Raw genomic sequence first — 19429 nt, 5'->3', positions numbered from 1 at the left:
TAATGGTTAAGTGACATGTCGAAATGGGAGAGCCTTTTTCATATGTTTAAAATAAATTTAAATGGACATACCTATGCACCGAGTTCTTGATGTGTCTAGAGTACTTCCTGGAAAACATTGACAAGAATAGCTGCCGGGTACGTTCTTACAATCTCCATTAATGCAAGGATTGGTCTCGCATTCATTTACATCTGAAAGTAAAATAGATGCATGTTATCCAGCTGCTGAGCCACAGAGTAGAATCTGTAGATGTTTTTGTCAAACTTGGAGTGAAATTGTATTTTCAAATGTAGTTCTCTGTTATTTTAACAGTGATGCTACTTGGCTATGAATAGTTAGTTTATAAATTATATGTGTGCTCAATACTTTGGCATTAGCCTTCAGTTGCATATGCTAGTTTTGCATTCTACTGAGTACAGAAGATTAGGTGCTGATGTAACTGATGTGTTTAAGGCAATTAAAGAACTTGCTTGGATACTTAGACCAAAAATATTTCCCCTCCAGAACTAAACAGGAAATTAGAAACTGGCCATTTGTATAAAAGTGTAATTGAAATTTGAAACTTTCCCTCAAAAAGGTGTTGAGACATCAACGCTAGCAGAGCCAACGATGTCCTCATCCTATGAATGAATAAAAAAATTTTGTAAAATTGAAAGACAAAGATTAATAGTTTGTTAGACTATTGTTAGAGTATTGAAAATTGTGAAATAAAGGCAGGTAGACTGATTTATTTATGAATCTAGATGTTTGCAAATATTAGGATTGTCCCTTTGTTAGTACAGAGAAATTATATCATGTAAATAGGCAATCATCCAGATAAAAAAATGTCTCATAACATTTTTCAGCAACAAAGGTATACATGTCAGTTTACAGGAGTACAAGCAATGTTGAACGTTTTGAACTATCCTCCACTGACTGCATTTTCTGCATTGTCTCATCTCCACATGGCTGGGAAGTTTGATGGACTGAGATATGAACAGCAAGGTATGTGCAGATGGAGGCTATTTATCCCACAGGGCCTGTGTTAACCCTGTTTCCAGAGTATTTGTCAATCTTACTTCACATTCTGTTCCTATGAGCCAGAAGTCTCTCTTCCCCCTACCAATATTTCTCCAATTCCCTTTTGAAAGTTCTCCTGGAAATTGCATACAGGACTTCAGACTGAGAACTGTTGTCATATCTCCAGATTAAGGCAGGCTAATTTCTTTAGCGAAAATGCAGTCAGTGGAGGAAAGTTCAATAGGTAAAACACTTTAGGCTACTTAGAAGATAAGTGTCCTTGGCGTTGAGAGGGCAGTATATCGGCTAACTAATAGCAGATACAGTGCTGGGATGCGGGGGGGGGAAGGGGGGGGGGTTGTTTTTCGGAGGCCATTGTGCAATTAGTGGAGTGCCACTGAGATCAGTGTTGGGGCCACAATTAGTAAAATATATATTAATTGCTTGGACAAAAGAAATGAATACACTGTTGTCAGACTTGTGGACAAAACAATAATAAGTGGAAAGACAAGTAGTGAGGATGACACAGAGACCTTAGAGGGATATATACAGAATAAGACAGTCCACTGACAACCTTAAGCCCTTACCCAACAACCACAGCTCATGCAAAAGTTGTCTTTTGCCAAGTATTCTAATTGTATCAAGTAACCAACCCTCCTGCCACTAGAAACAGTCTCTCACCATCATCTTTTCTGCAACTCTCTTGACTTTAGATGTCTGTGCTCAATCTCCCCCTTAGGATGCCAATCACAGCTTATCCAGTCATAGTGTAACCAAACTCCCTGACTTTAAGCACTGGTCAAGTGGTGACAGGGACACATCGTCTCAGCTCTCCACACACACCATGTCCAGAGTTAGGTCAAGGTCAAGGGACACAGTCTGTTGTATTGTATTGGTATTAGCAATGACAATTCATTGATGAATAGGTGGACATAGGACTTCCTACACCCTGTCTGTGTGTGACAAACTACTGAAGGACAGGACTCTTCCTGTTCAGCAAACTGGGAAAGTTTACTTTTGTTTTGAATACGGGGACCAAATGTCTGCAACTTGGTTAACACAATGGGAACTACGTGCAAAGATGATGCAAGAAGGCTTGGAGTGGACTTGGAGAAAGTAAGGACTGCAGATGCTGGAGATCAGAGCTGAAAATGTGTTGCTGGAAAAGCCCAGCAGGTCAGGCAGCATCCAAGGAACAGGAGAGTCGATGTTTCGGACATGAGCCCTTCTTCAGGAATGAGGAAAGTGTGTCCAGCAGGCTAAGATAAACGGTAGGGAGGAGGGACTTGGGGGAGGGGCGTTGGAAATGTGATAGGTGGAAGGAGGACAAGGTGAGGGTGCTAGGCCAGAGTGGGGGCGGAGAGGTCAGGAATAAGATTGCAGGTTAGGAAGGTGGTGCTAAGTTTGAGGGATTTGACTGAGACAAGGTGGGGGGAGGGGAAATGAGGAAACTGGAGAAATCTAGGTTCATCCCTTATGGTTGGAGGGTTCCCAGGCGGAAGATGAGGCACTCTTCCTCCAGCCGTTGTATTGCTATGGTCTGGCGATGGAGGAGTCCAAGGACCTGCATGTCCTTGGTGGAGTGGGAGGAGGAGTTGAAGTGTTGAGCCACGGGGTGGTTGGGTTGGTTGGTCCAGGTGTCCCAGAGATGTTCCCTGAAACATTCCGCAAGTAGGCGGCCTGTCTCCCCAATATAGAGGAGGCCCCACCCCCACTCTGGCCTATCACCCTCACCTTGACCTCCTTCCACCTATTGCATTTCCAACGCCCCTCCTCCAAGTCCCTCCTCCCTATCTTTTATCTTAGCCTGCTGGACACACTTTCCTCATTCCTGAAGAAGGGCTCATGCCCGAAACGTCGACTCTCCTGCTCCTTGGATGCTGCCTGACCTGCTGCGCTTTTCCAGCAACACATTTTCAGTGTTGGAGTGGATTTGGACAGCTTGCATAAAGGACCAAGAATGTGGCTGAAGGAATATCACATGGAAAAGCACACAGATTTTGTAAATGGTAAGAGATTGGGAAATTGTTCATGTCTAAAGAGACCTGAATATCCTTGTTCATAAGTCACTGAAAACTGATGTACAGGTGCATCAAACTGTTCTGAAAGCAAATGGTACATTGGCCTTCATCAGAAGAGGATTTTAGTACTGGAGTAAAGAGTTCTATTAACAGACCTTTTGGAGAGACCTACATGTGGACAACTCATTTCTTTTCTCTATAATTATAGACGTAGAAGAGAGGAGAGTTTTTTTAAAATGGATTTGTGTTTATGGAGCTTTTGGACAGCTCTTGAGTGAGTTATTTTTTGTTTCAGAAGGTTGAAAGCTGGCTGCTGGAACTTGAAGAGAAGTCTTTTTTAAATTCTGTTGTTTGGTTAAGTGGTTGCTTAATTTAAGATTCATATTTGATTTTTTAAAAAAATTCTTATTTTTTTTGTATGTTTAATCTTAATTCTTTGAGTAAGGACAGGTAATTTGTTTCATATAAAAGGTGCTAGTATAGAACATAGAATAAGCTACTTCTTTTTGGTTTAATGTCACTGAGGGCAAACAAGAGGCATGAACGTGATGACTAGTAGATTTAAAAAATGATTATACAGCATGATCACTCAGATAGATGGATGGCTGTCAAGAAAGCTAAGAAGGTAGTTCAGAAGTCTCCTGTGCTATTCCTCTCTCAAACAGATATTCAGTTTTGTGTACTGTTGAAAAGGATAGTCTCTCAGGGGAAAACAGAAAAGGCAGTCTTGGGCGCTAAGAACAAATCTTACGTTAGTTTGGGTTTGACAAAATTTAAAAGAATTTTTGTTATTGGAGACTCTCCTGTCAAAGGCACAGACAGGAGATTCTGCTGCAGGGAGTGTGAATCTAGCACATGCTGCTTTTCTAGTATCAGGATTAAGGATGTCCCAAAACAGAGACAGAGGTACTGGGGAGAATGAAATGGAGTCTTTACGGGAAGCAGGGTGTGAGGATGTATAGACAAAGTAGCTATGGGAGCCGGTGGGATTGTACTGGATATTAGTGGCTAGCTTATCCTGGGCATTGGAAACACAGATGTTGAGGAAGGGAAGGAAGTAGTCAGAGATGGACCAGGTGAAAGTGAGGGCGGGGTGGAAATTGGAAGTGAAATCGATAAATTTTTCCAATTCTGGATGAAAGAGGGAAGCAGCACTGACGACATCATTGATATACCGGAAAAAGAGCTGTAGGTAGAGGCTGAAATAGATACCACACTGAAGAAAATGAGAGGAGTTAAAAGAGAAGTTGTTCAGGGTGAGGATGAGCTGGCTAGGCAAGGGGGGCTGGCAGTGGATGGGAACAGTTCAGGCCTCTGTTCCAGGAAGAAGTGGACAGCCCTGAGATCATCCTGGAGGGTGACAGATAAGTAATGGGATTGCACATCTATAGTAAAGAGGAGATGGCTGATGCCCACAAACTGGAATTTTAAAACCGGCATAAAGTGTGAGATGAACTGCAACGTAAATGGGCAAGGACTGCAACAGGGGAGAAAAGACCGAGTCAAGATAGAAAGTGATGATTCAATTGGGCAGAGGCAGGCAGAAATAATGGGTCTGTCTGGGCAGTCCTGTTTGTGGATATTGGGAAGCATTACAGTTCGGGAAGCCCTGGTCCAAGACTTCCAGAACCTGCTTGTGATATTTGTACAAGATTCCTCAAAATGATACCAGGGCTTAAAGAGATCAATAATGAATACATGTTTAGTTTGACATTAGAGGATGCAGGGGTAATCTGATCATGATCTGTGAAATTTTAAAGGGAGTTAATAGGGTAGTTACAAATAAACTATTTTTTTCTAGTGGAGTCATTAGCATAAAGTTAAAATGGTGGGAATTTGACAAAGGATTTTGTTATGGTAATGATCTGGAATGCACAACCAATAAATCAGAGATGATCAGTGATTTCAAAAGGAAATTTAATGGGCAATTGAAAAGAACAAATTTCTGAGGATTTGGACATAGAGCAAGTAAAGGAACAAACTGGATTACTCTGTCTACTCTGTAGAGAAACACTGCAGATGAAATGGGCCAAGTGGTCTCCTTCAGGACTGTCATGACTTTTCCATGACTATGTCAGAAATGTGATGCAAAATTCTCCACTTGCTTGCATGAGTATTTCACCAAAAACACTCAAACAATCTAGGACCATCTGTCTGGCAGAAAGCAGAGATTTGGGATAAAAGGATCCTTCTTAGGATGGCAGCTGCTGACCAGTGGGGACCACAATTTTTCACTTTATATGTTAACGATCTAGATGAAGGAACTGAGGGCGTTCTGGCTAAGTGTGCAGATTATACAAAGAAAGGTAGAGGGACAAGTCGCATTAAGGAGGTGGGGAGGCTGTAGAAGGATTTGGACAGGTTAGGAAAGTGGGCAAAGAAGGGGCAGATGGGATACAACATGGGAAAGTGTGAGGTCATGTACTTTGGCAGGAAGAATATAGGCATGGACTATTTTCTATGCGGGGAGAAAATTCAAAAGTCTGATGTGTAAAGAGACATAGGAGTTCGAGTCCAGGTTTAGGTTGAGTCAGTAGTTAGGAAAGCAAATGCAATGATGGCATTTATTTTGAAAGGACTTGAATGTAAAAGCAAGGATGTACTTCTGAGGCTCTAGAAGGCTTGAGCCAGGCCACATTTGGAGTACTGTGATCAGTTATTCGCCCCATATCTCAGGAAGGATGTACTGGCTCTGGAGCATGTTCAGAGGAAGTTCACGAGAATGGTCCCAGGAATGAAAGGCTTAACATATGAGGAACATTTGTGGACTTCGGGTTTGTACTCAATGGAATTTAGAAGGATGAGGGGAGATCTAATTGAAACATCCAGAATACTGAATAGCCTGGACACAGTAGATGTTGGGAAGATATTCCCATTGGTAGGAGAGCTTGAACCTGAGGGCACAGCCTTAGAGTAAAGGGATGTCCCTTTATAATGGAGATAAGGAGAAACATCTTTAGCCAGAGAGTGGTGACACTATGGAATTCATTGCCACAGAAGGCTGTGGAGGCCAGGTCATTGAGTATATTTAAGACTGATATAAATAAGTTCTTGCGTATCAACGGGATCAAGGGTTATGGGAGAAAGCAGAAGAATGGGGTTGAGAAACATATCAGCCATGACTGAATGGGGGAGCAGACTCAATGGGCTGATGGCCTAATTTCTGTTCCTGTGTCTTATGGACAAAGTCTCTTGCTTGATTGGCAAAACATAACAAATGTACAAGATGCAATGCAACATTCATGTTACTTCCTCCAATCGCACCTTCCAAATTAGCCCTAAATAGTACAGGTGGTTCTTCTATAATGCAATGGTTGCTTTCTTGTGTAACCCTGCATTATAGAAAACCCATGCTTAAGAAACAGAGCTTGAAGTATTGGCGACATAATTGCGTTACAGCTAACACTTTTTAAAACGCTTTAGAAAATGTGCCCCCAATTCGTCAATCATGTTATAGCGAAATCGCGTTAATTAAGCGTGCGATAAACCAGAATGACCTGTAGTAGATTCAGAAGGGGACATAATAACTTAGGGATTGGCCAAAAATAATTCTTTTGAACAATAAATAAAACCTAATTAAAGACAGTAGAAATGGCAGTACTGGTGATATGTTGTTCATGTGTGATGTGGGAGCTGGTGGACCATACTGTGAGCCACAGTGAACATATCTGCAGTGTGTGTCTCCAGCTCAAGGAACGTCAGCTCAGAGTTGATGAGCTGGAATCGGTGCTTCAGACACTGCTGCGTATCTGGGAGGGGGAGAGCTACTTTGATACTGTTTTCCAGGCAGTCACATCCTGTAGCTGAAATATTTCAAATTTGACTACTGGTCAGGGTAGGAAGGTGTGACAAGTGAGGCAGGTAGAGGGATCCTAAACATAGCAATGGACGAGCCTCAGCTCTTGAGCTTGTCCTACAGGTATGAGGAACTTGCTCACTGTGTTGATGAGGAAAGAGTCTGCAGGGAAGATGGTCATAGCGACCACTGCATCATGGTCCAGGAAGCCATTCAAGTGATAGCAGCACAAAGGAAAATGATAGTACTAGGGGATTCTATAATTAGGGGGTCAGATAGCATCCTTTGTGCGTTACATCAAGAGCTTTGCATAGTGTGTGGGATGGAAGATGGACAGATAGGACAGTTCAAGATAGCGATGCTGATTTAGAGGATTGGACTGCGGTGAGGTGAGGAAGGGGAGATGAGGAAACTGGTGAAATTGACATTGATGTCGTGTGGTTGGAGGTTCAAGGTGGAAGATGAGGCTTTCTTCCTCCAGGTGTCCGGTGGCTTGGATTTGGAGGTGGAGGAGGCCCAGGACTAGCATGTGGAGTGAGAAGGGGAGTTGAAGTGGTCAACCACAAGGCTGTGGGGTTGTTTGGTATGTGTGTCCCAGGGATGTTCTCTGAAACGTTCCATGAGTTGGCGTCCTGTCTCGCCAATGTAGACGAAACCACTTTGAGAGCAATAGACATAATAGATGAAGTGTTTAGAGTTGCAGGAAAATCTCTGCTGGATGTGGAAGGATCCTTTGGGATCTTGGATGGAAGTGAGGGGGGAGGTGTGGGCGCTGATTTCCTGCTGCCCTCTTCCTTCCTACCTATCTGCTCCAGGCACCCCTCTGACCTATCACCATCACACCCCGCCTCCATCTACCTATCGTCTTCACAGCTACCTTCCCCAGCCCCACCCCCACCCTCTTATTTAACTCTCAAACCCCTTCTCCATACCCCCAGCATTCCTAATGAAGGACTGATGCCCAAAACATTGATTCTCCTGCACTTCAGATGCTGCCTGACCTGCTGTGTTTTTCCAGCACCACACTTTTCAACCCAGGATTCTAGTGGATAGGCTAAATAGGGTGGTCACGAGGACTTTAAGCTTGTTAAAGGAAGGGAAGGCTGGGGAGAAGTCTTCAAGTTTCTAGAACAAGTAATAGGACAGACAGTATGGAAAGGATCAGGAGTCTAACTTCAGGCACAGCAGATAACTCTGAGAAAAGGGGTGGTCAATGCAGAACAGAGTGTGTTGTACTTAAATGCACTTGGTATACATGACAAGGTGAATGAGCTGGCAATGCAGATTAAAATTGGTAGGTATGATGTTGTAGGCATCACAGAGGTATGGCTGCAAGGACACCTTAGAACTAAATATCCAAGGATATAAGAGCTAGGCAGATGAGCAGAAGGGTAAGGTTGTCTTGTTAGTGAGAAATTAAATTAAATCAATAGCAAGAAATGATATAGGTCGGAAGGCATAGAATCTGTGTGGGTAGAGCTAAGGAACCGCAAAGAGAGAAAAGATCCTGATGGCAGTTATGTGCAGGGCAGAAAATAAATCAGAAGATAGAAAAGGCATGTAAGACAGGTTTTTTTTAGATTAGACTTACAGTGTGGAAACAGGCCCTTCAGCCCAACAAGTCCACACCGACCCGCCGAAGCGCAACCCACCCATACCCCTACATTTACCCCTTACCTAACACTACGGGCAATTTAGCTTGGCCAATTCACCTGACCCGCACCTCTTTGGACTGTGGGAGGAAACCGGAGCACCCGGAGGAAACCCACGCAGACACGGGGAGAACGTGCAAACTCCACACAGTCAGTCGCCTGAGTCGGGAATTGAACACAGGTCTACAGGCGCTGTGAGGCAGCAGTGCTAACCACTGTGCCACCGTGCCGCCCCATGTGCCACCGTGCCGCCCCTGTGCCACCGTGCCGCCCCAAATACAATAAGCATGAGGGACTTCAATATGCAGGTGGACTAGGAAAACCAGATTGGTAGTGGATCCCAAGCAAAGGAATTCATGGAATGCCTATGAAATTTTTTTTGAAATGTGTGGTGCAGCCCACTAGAGCTGAATTTGGAGATGTTTAATGACTTGATTAGGGAACTTAAGGTGAAGGAACTCCAAGGAGGTAGTGACCACAATATGATAGAATTCACCCTGCAATTTGAAGGGAAGATGATTGAATCAGATGTAACAATATTATAATTGAGTAAAGGTAACTACAAAGACACAGGGAAGAAGTTGGCCAGAACTGATTGAAAGGGTAGCCTAGCAGGAAAGTGGGGGAAGCCATCTTTCTGGGAGTAATTCTGGGGTCACAGCAGGAATTCATCCCAAGGAAGATGAAACATACTAAGGGGAGGATAAGGCAACCATGGCTGACAAGGTAAGTCAGGGAGAATGTGAAGGCAAAAGAAAAAGCATACAATGTGGTTAAGATTAGTGGGAAACCATTAAAAACAAGAAGAGGACAACTAAAACAAGCAATAATAGGAGAAGATGGAACGTGAGGGTAAGTTAGCTAGTTATACATAATAAGATTGTAAGAGCCTTTTTTCATTAAAAATAAAAGAGAAACAATGATTGACACTAGACTGCTGCAAAATGAGACTGGAGAAGTAGTAATGGGGAACAAAGAAATGAAGGAGAAACAGAATGGGTACTTTACGTCAGTCGTCAGAGTGGAAGACACCAGCACCATACTAGAACTTCAAGAGCATATGATTATAGTGGCCATCACTGAAGAAGTTCTGGGGAAACTGAAAGATCTGAAGGAAGATAATCCACCCAGACCAATGAAATGCACCCAAGTATGTTGAAGGAGACAGCTGAGGAGATTGTGGATGTATTATTGGTGACTTTTCAGCAATCACTGGAGTCAAAGACAATGTTGTCAAGGAGAATACTGAAATACAGGCTACTAGGTTAGACGGAATTGAGGTTCACAAAGAAGAGCTGTGAGCAATTCTGGAAAGTGTGAAAATAGATAAGTCCCCTGAGCTGGATGGGATTTACCCTATGATTCTTTGGGAAGCCAGGGAGGAGATTGCAGAGTCTTTGGCTTTGATTTTTATGTCATCATTGTCTACAGGAGTAGTGCCAGAAGACTGAAGGATCGCAAATGTCCCCTTGTTCAAGAAGGGGAGCAGAGACAACCCTGGTAAATATAGACCAGTGAGCCTTACTTTGGTTGTGGGTAAGGTGTTGGAAAAGGTTTTAAGAGATAGGATTTATAATCATCTAGAGAGGAATAAGTTGATTACGGATAGTCAACACGGTTTTGCGAAGGGTAGGTCGTGCCTTATAAACCTTATTGAGTTCTTTGAGATGGCGACCACACATGTGGATAAGGGTAAAGCAGTTGATGCGGTGTATATAGATTTCAGTAAGGCATTTGATAAGGTTCCCCATGGTAGGCTATTGCATAAAATATGGACACATGGGATTGAGGATGATTTCGTTGTTTGTATCAGAAATTGGCTAGCTGAAAGAAGACAGAGGGTGGTGGTTGATGGGAAATGTTCATCCTGGAGTTCAGTTACCAGTGGTGTACCGTAAGGATCTGTTTTGGGGCTACTACTGTTTATCATTTTGATAAATGATCTAGATGAGGCTGTAGAAGGATGGGTTAGTAAATTTGTGGATTACACTAAGGTCAGTGGAATTGTGGACAGTGCTGAAGGATGTTGCAGGTTACAGAGGGATGTAGGTAAGTTGCAGAGCTGGGCTGACAGGTGGCAAATGGAGATTAATGTGGAAAAGTGTGAGGTGATTCACTTTGGAAGGAGCAACAGAAATAAAGAGTACTGGGCTAATGGCAAGATCTTGGTAGTGTAGATGAGCAGAGAGATCTTGGTGTTCATGTACACAGATCCCTGAAAGTTGCCACCCAGGTTGATAGGGTTGTTAAGAAGGCATACAATGCATTGGCTTTTATTGGTAGAGGGATTGAGTTTTGGAGCCATGAGGTCATGCTGCAGCTGTACAAAACTCTGGGGTGTGGCCACACTTGGAGTATTGTGTACAGGTCTGGTCTTTGCATTATAGGAAGGATGTGGAAGCTTTGGAAAAGGTGCAGAGGAGATTTACCAGGATGTTGCCTGTTATGGAGGGAAGGTCTCATGAAGAAAGGTGAAGGATTTGAGGCTGTTTTTGTTAGAGAGAAGAAAGTTGAGAGGTGACAATTGAGGCATGTAAGATAATCAGAGGGTTAGATAGGGTGGACAGTGAGAGCCTTTTTCCTCGGATAGTGATGGCTTAGCGTGATGGGCCATAGCTTCAAATTGAGGGGTGAAAGATAAAGGACAGATGTCAGAGGCAGTTTCTTTAGTCAGAGAGTAGCAGGGGCGTGGAACGCACTGCCTGCAACAGTAGTAGACTCGCCAACTTTAAGGGCATTTAAATGGTCATTGGATAAACATATAGATGAAAATGGAAATAGGGTAGATGGGCTTCAGATTGGTTCCACAGGTAGGCGCAACATTGAGGGTCAAAGGGCCTGTACTGCACTGTAATGCTCTATGTTCAAAGAGGATTCCAGAGAACTGGAAAATGGCTAATGTAATGGCACCACTGTTTAAAAAGGAAAGGAGGCAGAAGATGGGGAATTAAAGGTCAATCAGTCTGACCTCAGTCATTGGTAAGATTTGAGTTTATTGTTAAGGATGAAATTAGATGAGGAGGTTGCTAAATAAGAGCTCATGGTGTTTGGGGGAAGCTACTGACATGGTTAGAGAATTGGCTGACTGGCAGAAGACAGAGTGGGCATGTCTGTTTCAGGATGGCAGCCAGTGACTAGTGGAATTCTGCAGGGGTCCATGTTGGGACTACAACTATACATGTTATACATTAAAGATCTGGATGATGGAATTGATGGCAATATTGCTATGTTTTCAGGTTACACAAAGATAGGTGGAGGGAAAAGTAGTATTGAGGAAGCAGGAAGGCTGCAGAAATACTTGGACAAGCGAGTAGGCAAAGAAGTGACAGAGGGAATGCAATGTTGGAAAGTGTGAGGTTGTGCACTTAGGTGGGAAGAATAGCGGCATAGACTATTTTCTGCATGGAGAATGGCTTCGGAATTCTGAAGCACAAAGGGACTTGAAATTTCTAATTTAGGAATCTCTTCAGGTTAACACACAGGTTCAGTTGGCAGTTAGGAAGGCAATATTGGTACTCATTCTGAGAGGACTGGAATACAAGGCAGGGATGTACTGATAATGCTGTATAATTTGAAATATTGTGAGCAGCTTGGGCCCTGTATCTAAGGAAGGTTATGCTGGCATTGGAGGGATCAAGGGAATTGAAGGGCTTGTTATATGAGGAGTGGTTCAGCTTGGGTTTACACTCAAGAGTTTAGAAGAACAATAGGGGATTTCATTGAAACTTGCACAATACTGAGAGGCTTGGGGAGAGTGGAAGTGAAGAAGATGTTTCCATTAGTAGGAGGGTCTTATGGTCAAACTCGTTACCACTTAACCGGAGAGGCCCTGAAGATGTATGGGAGAATCGCAAGCTGAAATTCTCCTCCAAGCCACACAACATCGTGATGTGGAAATATTCTTTCATTCCTTGACTGTTGCTGGGTCAAAATATTGAAACTCCATTCCTTACAGTACTTTAGGTGTATCTACACCTCAAGGACTACAGTGGTTCACCTTCTCAAGGGCAATTCAGGATGAACATTAATGTTGGCCTTGCTGGTATACTCAGTTCCATGAAAGAACTTAAAAAGTAAGGATATCTGGAATCATGAAAAGGTGGTATAAAACGTTCTACCTTCGTATCACAGCTGGGAATAGCCTGTATTCCCACTGGGAACTCTGAAATCTGACATTTTTGAAATAAGAAAGGGATCAACAGAAGAATGTTAAAGAAATCCAGAGGATTCAGGCCTTTTTCCTGGGAAGCTAGTGGATGATGGGCATAAAGCTGACAGCATAAACCTACAGCTGAGGACAAATTCATTCATTCTGAACTAGGGGAAATAATCAAGGTGACATCACAGGGAAGTAGTGAGTTATTTGCTGGTAAGGGAGCTATCACTAGTAACTCACCCTAAATAACAGTTATTTAAAAAGCGTAAAATTACTGAGGGATAAAGACAGCGAGTAAGACAAACAAACTTTAAATCATGGCAGCGAAAGGCAGCAGAGTGGAATATGTGATCTGTTATACATAGGGAGTCATGGACCCTACCAGTGTCCAGATGATTATGTGTGCAGGAAGTGCTCCCAACTACACAAACCTGAGGTCTAGGTTTCAGAGCTTGTGTGGTGACTGAAGGTTCTATGCCACGTCTGTAAGGCTGAGAGGTACATAGACAGCACGTTAAGAGAGATGGTCACACTGCAACTCAAAGGACTGGAGAAAAGAAGTAAATGGGTGACCACCAGGCAGTTGCAGAGAAACAGACATACTGCAGGAGACTCCTGTAGTCCCACTCACAAATCACCTTTCTGTTCTGGAAGCTGAGGGTGCCACTGGTACCTCAAGGGAATGCAGTCAGAGTCAGACTTCTTGTATCACAAGCAGTCTGAATGTACAGGAGGGGAGGAAGAAGAACGAAAGAGCAATAGTTCAAAAGGGGATTCATTACTAAGGCAATGTTAGAGGCGTTTCTGCAGTCACAGTTGCGACTCCAAAATGTTGCGTTGTCTGCCTGGCAGCAGGGTAAGGGATATCACTGAATGACTGCTGGGTATCCTGAAAGGGGAGGGTGATAAGTTAGAGGTTGTGGTACACTCTGATACTGACAATATAGGTAGAATGAGGGAAGAGGTCTTGCATCAAGAGTTCAGGGAGCTAGGTAGTAAATTAAAATGCAGGACCTTGAAGGGAGTAATTTCAGGATTACTCCTGGTACCATGTGCTACCAAACACAGAAATAGGAGAATAAAGCAGATGAATGCATGGCTTAAGAGTTGGTGCAGGAGGGAGGCATTTAGATTCCCAGATCACTGGGAAGCGTTTCTGGGGAAGGTTGGACCTTTACAAGTGGAACTGTCTGCGCCTAAACCAAAATGGGACTAACATTGTTGCGGGAGAGTTTCCTAGTGCTGCAAGGAGGATTTTAAGTTAGTTCAGCAGTGGCGGGGACAGAATGAATTAGTTCAACAGTGACACGGCAGGACAGAAAAGTACAGCGACTTCAGCTATTTTGTATCTCAAGGGAGTAAGGCCAGTCTGGATGGTATCTACTTTATTCACAGGAATATTAAAGGTAAAACAGACAAGCTAAGTTTGTGAATTGACATGTGGAATTGTGATGTTGTTTCCATCACAGAGATGTGGTTGAGGAAGAGACAAGACTGGCAAATTGAAGATTCCAATCTTCAGGCAAGACAGGGAAGGGTGCAAAAGTGGAGTTGATGTTGCATTATTACAGGCAGAAACCTTCAAACATATAAGAAGTATTCAAATGTAACACTTGTAATGCTAAATACAAAGCTATGGCTCAGCTGCTGGAAAATGGGTTTAGAATGATTAGGTGGTTATTTCTGACAGGTGAGCATGTGGTGGGGTGAATGGCCCATTTCTGTGTTGTAGCTCTCTGATTCTGTGATTAGTTAGTGAGTCAGTTACTGTGATAAGGAGGAATGATACCTTGGAATGTCATCAAATGACACTTTGTGGGTAGATCTAAGGAATAAAAAGGGGGCAGTCACACTATTACAAGTGCATTACAGGCTCCCAAAAAGTCAGTGGGGAATTGAGCAGCAGATATGGATCAATTCACTAAGGAGTGTAAACATAATAATAGATTATTAGTGGATTTCAGTTACTTCAATACAAAAGGTTTGGTTGTAGATTTCTCAAAATCTCAAAAAGAAAGCTTTTTAAATCAATATGGAGGTGGCCATACAAGGGATGGTTCAGTGCTGGACCTAATTCTGGGGCATGTAGCCAGACAGTTTTTTGAGGTGACAGTGGGGGCATTTTAGTGATAGTAACCACAATATAATGCGTCTTAGATCTGTTATGGAAAAGGAGAAATACGGTCTATAAAAAGAGGGCTTGGGTTTGGGGTAAAGCAAACTTTAGTAAAATAAGGCAGACAGGAACAACTCTTGAGGATTAATCTACAGCAGAACAGTAGGAAGTGTACACAAAGGTACTGGGAAAAGTACCTTTGATATGTTCCCTTTAGGCTGAAATATAAGAGTACAAGCTAAAAGAAACCAGGATGTCTAGGAATATTCAGAACTGGATAAAAAAAGAGAGATGAATAATAGGTACAAAGGTAGCAAAACAATATAGGACCTAAGGGATGGAAAATGCAGGAGTGGGGAGCTCAAGAAAGCAATTAAGAAAGCAAAGAAATAAATGACTAGTGGATGAGCAAGTGGAAGGGTAGGTTAGTAAGTTTGCCAATGACACAAAGGTTGATGGAGTTGTGGATAGTATGGAGGGTTGTTGTAGGTTGAATAGGACATTGACAGGATACAGAACTGGGCTGAGAAGTGGCACATGGAGTACAACCTGGAAAAGTGTGAAGTCATTCACTTTGGAAGGTCAAATTTGAACATAAAATATAGGGTTAAAGGCAGGATTCTTGGCAGTGTGGAGGAATGGAGGAATCGTGGGGTCCACGTCTATGGATCCCTCAAAGTTGCCACACAGGTTGATAGGCTTTTAAGAAGGCGTGTGGTGTGCTGGCTTTCATTAGCAGTGAATTTAAGAGCTGTTATGCTGCAGCTCCATAGAGTCATGGTTAGACTTCACTTGGAATATTGTGTTCAGTTCTGATTGCCTCACTATAGGAAAGATGTGGAAGCTTTAGAGAGGGTGCAGAGGAGATTTTCCAGGATGCTGCCTGGACAGGAGGGCATGGATTAAGAAGAGAGGATGAGGGAGATAGGGCTTTTCTCATTGGAGCTGAAAATGTGTTGCTAGTTAAAGCGCAGCAGGTCAGGCAGCATCCAAGGAACAGGAAATTCGCCGTTTCGGGCATAAGCCCTTCATCAGGAAACTTGAAACGTCGAATTTCCTGTTCCTTGGATGCTGCCTGACCTGCTGCACTTTAACCAGCAACACATTTTCAGCTCTGATCTCCAGCATCTGCAGACCTCACTTTTTACTTTTCTCATTGGAGTGAAGAAGGCTGAGAGATGACTTGATAGAGGTTTACAAGATGTTGAGAGGCATAGATAGAGTGGATAGCCAGAGATGTTTTCTCATGGTGGAAATGTCTATCACAAGGGGGTATAATTTTAAGGTAATTGGAAGAAGGTTTCAGGGAGATGTCAGAAGTAGGTTCTTTACTCAGAGAGTGGTGGGTGCGTGGAATTCTCTGCCAGCAGTGTAGTAGAGTCAGATACATTAGGGACACTTAAGTGACTCTTGAACAGGCACATGGAAGTTAGTACAATGAAGGGTGTGTTGTTTAGTCTGATCTTTGAGTATGATAGAAGGCTGGCATATATTGAGGGCTGAAGGTCCTGTACTTTGCTGTACTGTTCTATGTTTTAAAGAAGGGCCATGAAGAAGATTGGATGGCAAGATTAGGGTGCATTCCAAGATATTCTTCAAGTATACCAAGGGGAAGAGAATAATCAGTGGAAGAATAGGGCCCATTAGGTACCAAGGAAGAAATCTATGCATGAAGCTGGAGGACTTTGGTGGAATGTTTAACAAGTACTTCACATCTGTCTTTACTCCAGAACAGGAGCATGTAAGTACCAAATTCAAGAAGATTAACTGTGATGTTCTTGAGCAGTTTTATATCAGAAGCAAGGAGGCATTGGAGGCTTTAGAGGGTTTAAAAGTGAACAAATCGCCATGTTTGGTTGATTTACATCCCAAGCTGCTGTGGGAGTTGAGGGGGAAATAACAGAGGCCCTATCCCAATTCTTAAATTATCTCTGTGGTATGTCCTCATTAGCCACCCAATTACAGAATTTCTTCTACATAAAAGAAAATTGACCAAATGATCCATATTTAGTGTAGCCAGATTGGTTGCATTCACCAAAGATTTTCAATACCCTGGCATTTTTAGTCCTTACTCTTACTGACACGTGTGTTCTCAGGGCCTAAGGAAATAGGAAGATATAAAATTGAACGAATCAATCACAATCCTGAGCTATAGGGATTGTATTTTCCACTTTCACAGAAGTCCACTGTCTTTGAAACTACTGCATGAACTATTGATACAAGCACATTTTCAAATCTCATCATAGCAGTTAGAATTTTCAAATTCTGAAATAAAAAGCTAGTATCAATAATGGTGAGCACAAAACTGTATCATTTGGAATAACCTTCTAGTCCTATTGCATGACACCGAATTATACAACAGTGCACAAATTGAGAATCTGACACAATGTATAATTTAGCACAGAGATTGCTCATTAGGGCTAAAATTAATTATGTTGTCAGATGTAACTGTTGACTTCATCCTTCACATGTATCCAACATGACATACACGAAACTATTCTCCACGAATCTTATATGAAAACAGGCAAGTTAAAAAGCCCCTAGAGGGACACTTGTGTAGATTGAAGGTTTTACCTTCGCATGTTTCAGATTCAGGTTTAAATACATATCCCTTCGGGCAGGAACAAGTAAAACTCCCAGGTGTGTTTCTGCAGAGACCATTGTCACATAACAGACTATTAATAAAACATTCATCGATATCTGAAAATAAAGAAACATTCTTAGTAAGCATTAAAATAACAAACAAACATTAAATTTATTATTTAAAACTCAGCAGGAGATTAATTTCACAATATGATTAGATTAGATTGCTTACAGTGTGGAAACAGGCCCTTTGGCCCAACAAGTCCACCCTCCAAAGAGAAACCCACCCAGACCCATTCCCCTACACCTAATACTACGGGCAATTTAGTACGGCCAATTCACCTAACCTGCACATTTTTGGACTGTGGGAGGAAACCGGAGCACCCAGAGGAAACCCACGCACACACAGGGAGAATGTGCAAACTCCACAGAGACAGTTGTCTGAGGTGGGAATTGAACCCAGGTCTCTGGTGCTGTGAAGCAGCAGTGCTAACCACTGTGCCACCGTGCCAATATGTGAAAGACAAACTTATCTTCAAGCAATGAGATGTGCTTATGCTTCTGCAAAAGAATTACGCAGGTTTGATTCCACTCTCAGTCTCTCTATCTCAATAAAACGGTGAATAGCGAGTAAACATTTCCTAATTGCATGGTTTAAGGGAAGTCTACATCACCAGCTTCTTAGTGAGTAGTCAAGAGTATCCTGGGACCAAATGACCCAGTCCATCATCTTGCCACAAGAGATAAATAATTTTAGCATTCACGATTCTCAGGGTTTCAGGACATATCACAACATTCTGAAAGATTTATAAGAGTGGTATTTGAAAAAAATGGTTAGATATCACAACCTGAAATCAATATTTTTTACTTTAGATGTGAAGTTGAACATGCTTGTGATGTGCATAGAGATGTTGCTTTATAATGATACGAAAATTTTTAAACATGGACTACTTGTGAACAAATCACTGTGATGTGTGGATTTAACACATTTGTGAATCTCAGTGAAAGTAGAACCATTAAGAGTATATTTTATCAATCGTTTCACTGACATTTGTTTTTGGAGTTTGGTTGTGTAACATAGTGATTATGTAACTGGACAAATAATCCAGACTCACAGACTAATGATCCAGAGACAATTCAAATCCCTATGACACACAGTAACTAAATAAATCTGGAATAAAAGAAACTTGAACATGGAACAATACTTAAGAAGCAACTAGATAATTTTCAAAAACGACCTTGTTCACGAACATTTTTTAGGGAAGAACATCTACAGCATTGTCCCAGTCTGTCCTATATGACTCTAAATCATAGAAATATGGATGAAGCTCAGTCGCACTCTGAAAAGACCTAACATGACTCTCAGTTGTATCAAACTGCAATGCAGAAATGAAGTGAGATAATCGTTGTTGTGCCTAACACTGGAAACGACAAGGGACAACCAGACTTGCGAATATTTCCTCATTAAATTTTGGGGATATGCAATACATACAAAATACTGGACAGCTGTTCCATTGACCAGTCAAACAACATATTTATATTACAAGAACCCAAGGAATTGTGGATGCTGGAAATCAGAAACAGATTTCAGAATAGAAATCAGAACACACTTAGACATTTCAGCCAACAAGCCAGGCTCCTCTATTATCTTACAAAAGGAAAACATTTGAATATTGGAAATCTGAAACAAAAACAAAATATGTCGCAAAATATAAGGTCAGCAAGTCAGACAACATTTGTGGAAACGTCATCAACCTGAAACTTTAGCTCTGACTTTAACAATACCTGAGCTGCATCTGTGCAGAGAAAGATGTAAGTTTAGGTTTCAGGTTAATTTTTGCTGTCTGATTTGCTGTGCAATTCTTGCATTTTTGTTTTTGTCCTCTGTCATTATCCCTGAGCGTATCTAACAACAAAACAAATCAAAGAGATCTGTGGGAGCTCTGTGATATACTGTCAGAAAGGAGTGGTCCTGACCATGATTGATTCTGGATTCCATGAAATCTTGTGGCACCAGGTTAAACTTGAAATCTCTTACTTGTTGAGATCTATTGATCTCTCTCAGACTATCAATAAGTAATGCACATTGAACAACACATGAAAAAA

At 42.1% G+C, this 19429-nt stretch overlaps 1 protein-coding gene across 1 annotated transcript in view; it reads right to left on the bottom strand.

The window, feature by feature from the left end:
- LOC132834735 (fibrillin-1-like) overlaps positions 1–19429 on the bottom strand; it is a 589699-nt gene that overhangs the window by 237380 nt on the left and 332890 nt on the right. The window contains exons 19-20 of the mRNA XM_060853700.1: positions 17315–17440; positions 72–191 (exon numbers count right to left, since the gene is read on the bottom strand). Coding sequence (XP_060709683.1) covers positions 72–191; positions 17315–17440 — 246 coding nt within the window. The remainder of the gene's footprint in view (positions 1–71; positions 192–17314; positions 17441–19429) is intronic.

The sequence above is a fragment of the Hemiscyllium ocellatum genome, chromosome 42 (genome assembly GCF_020745735.1).
Source record: "Hemiscyllium ocellatum isolate sHemOce1 chromosome 42, sHemOce1.pat.X.cur, whole genome shotgun sequence".
NCBI lineage: Eukaryota > Metazoa > Chordata > Chondrichthyes > Orectolobiformes > Hemiscylliidae > Hemiscyllium > Hemiscyllium ocellatum.
Note: the sequence above shows the minus strand (reverse complement) of the source record. Positions and strands in the feature narration are given on the sequence as shown.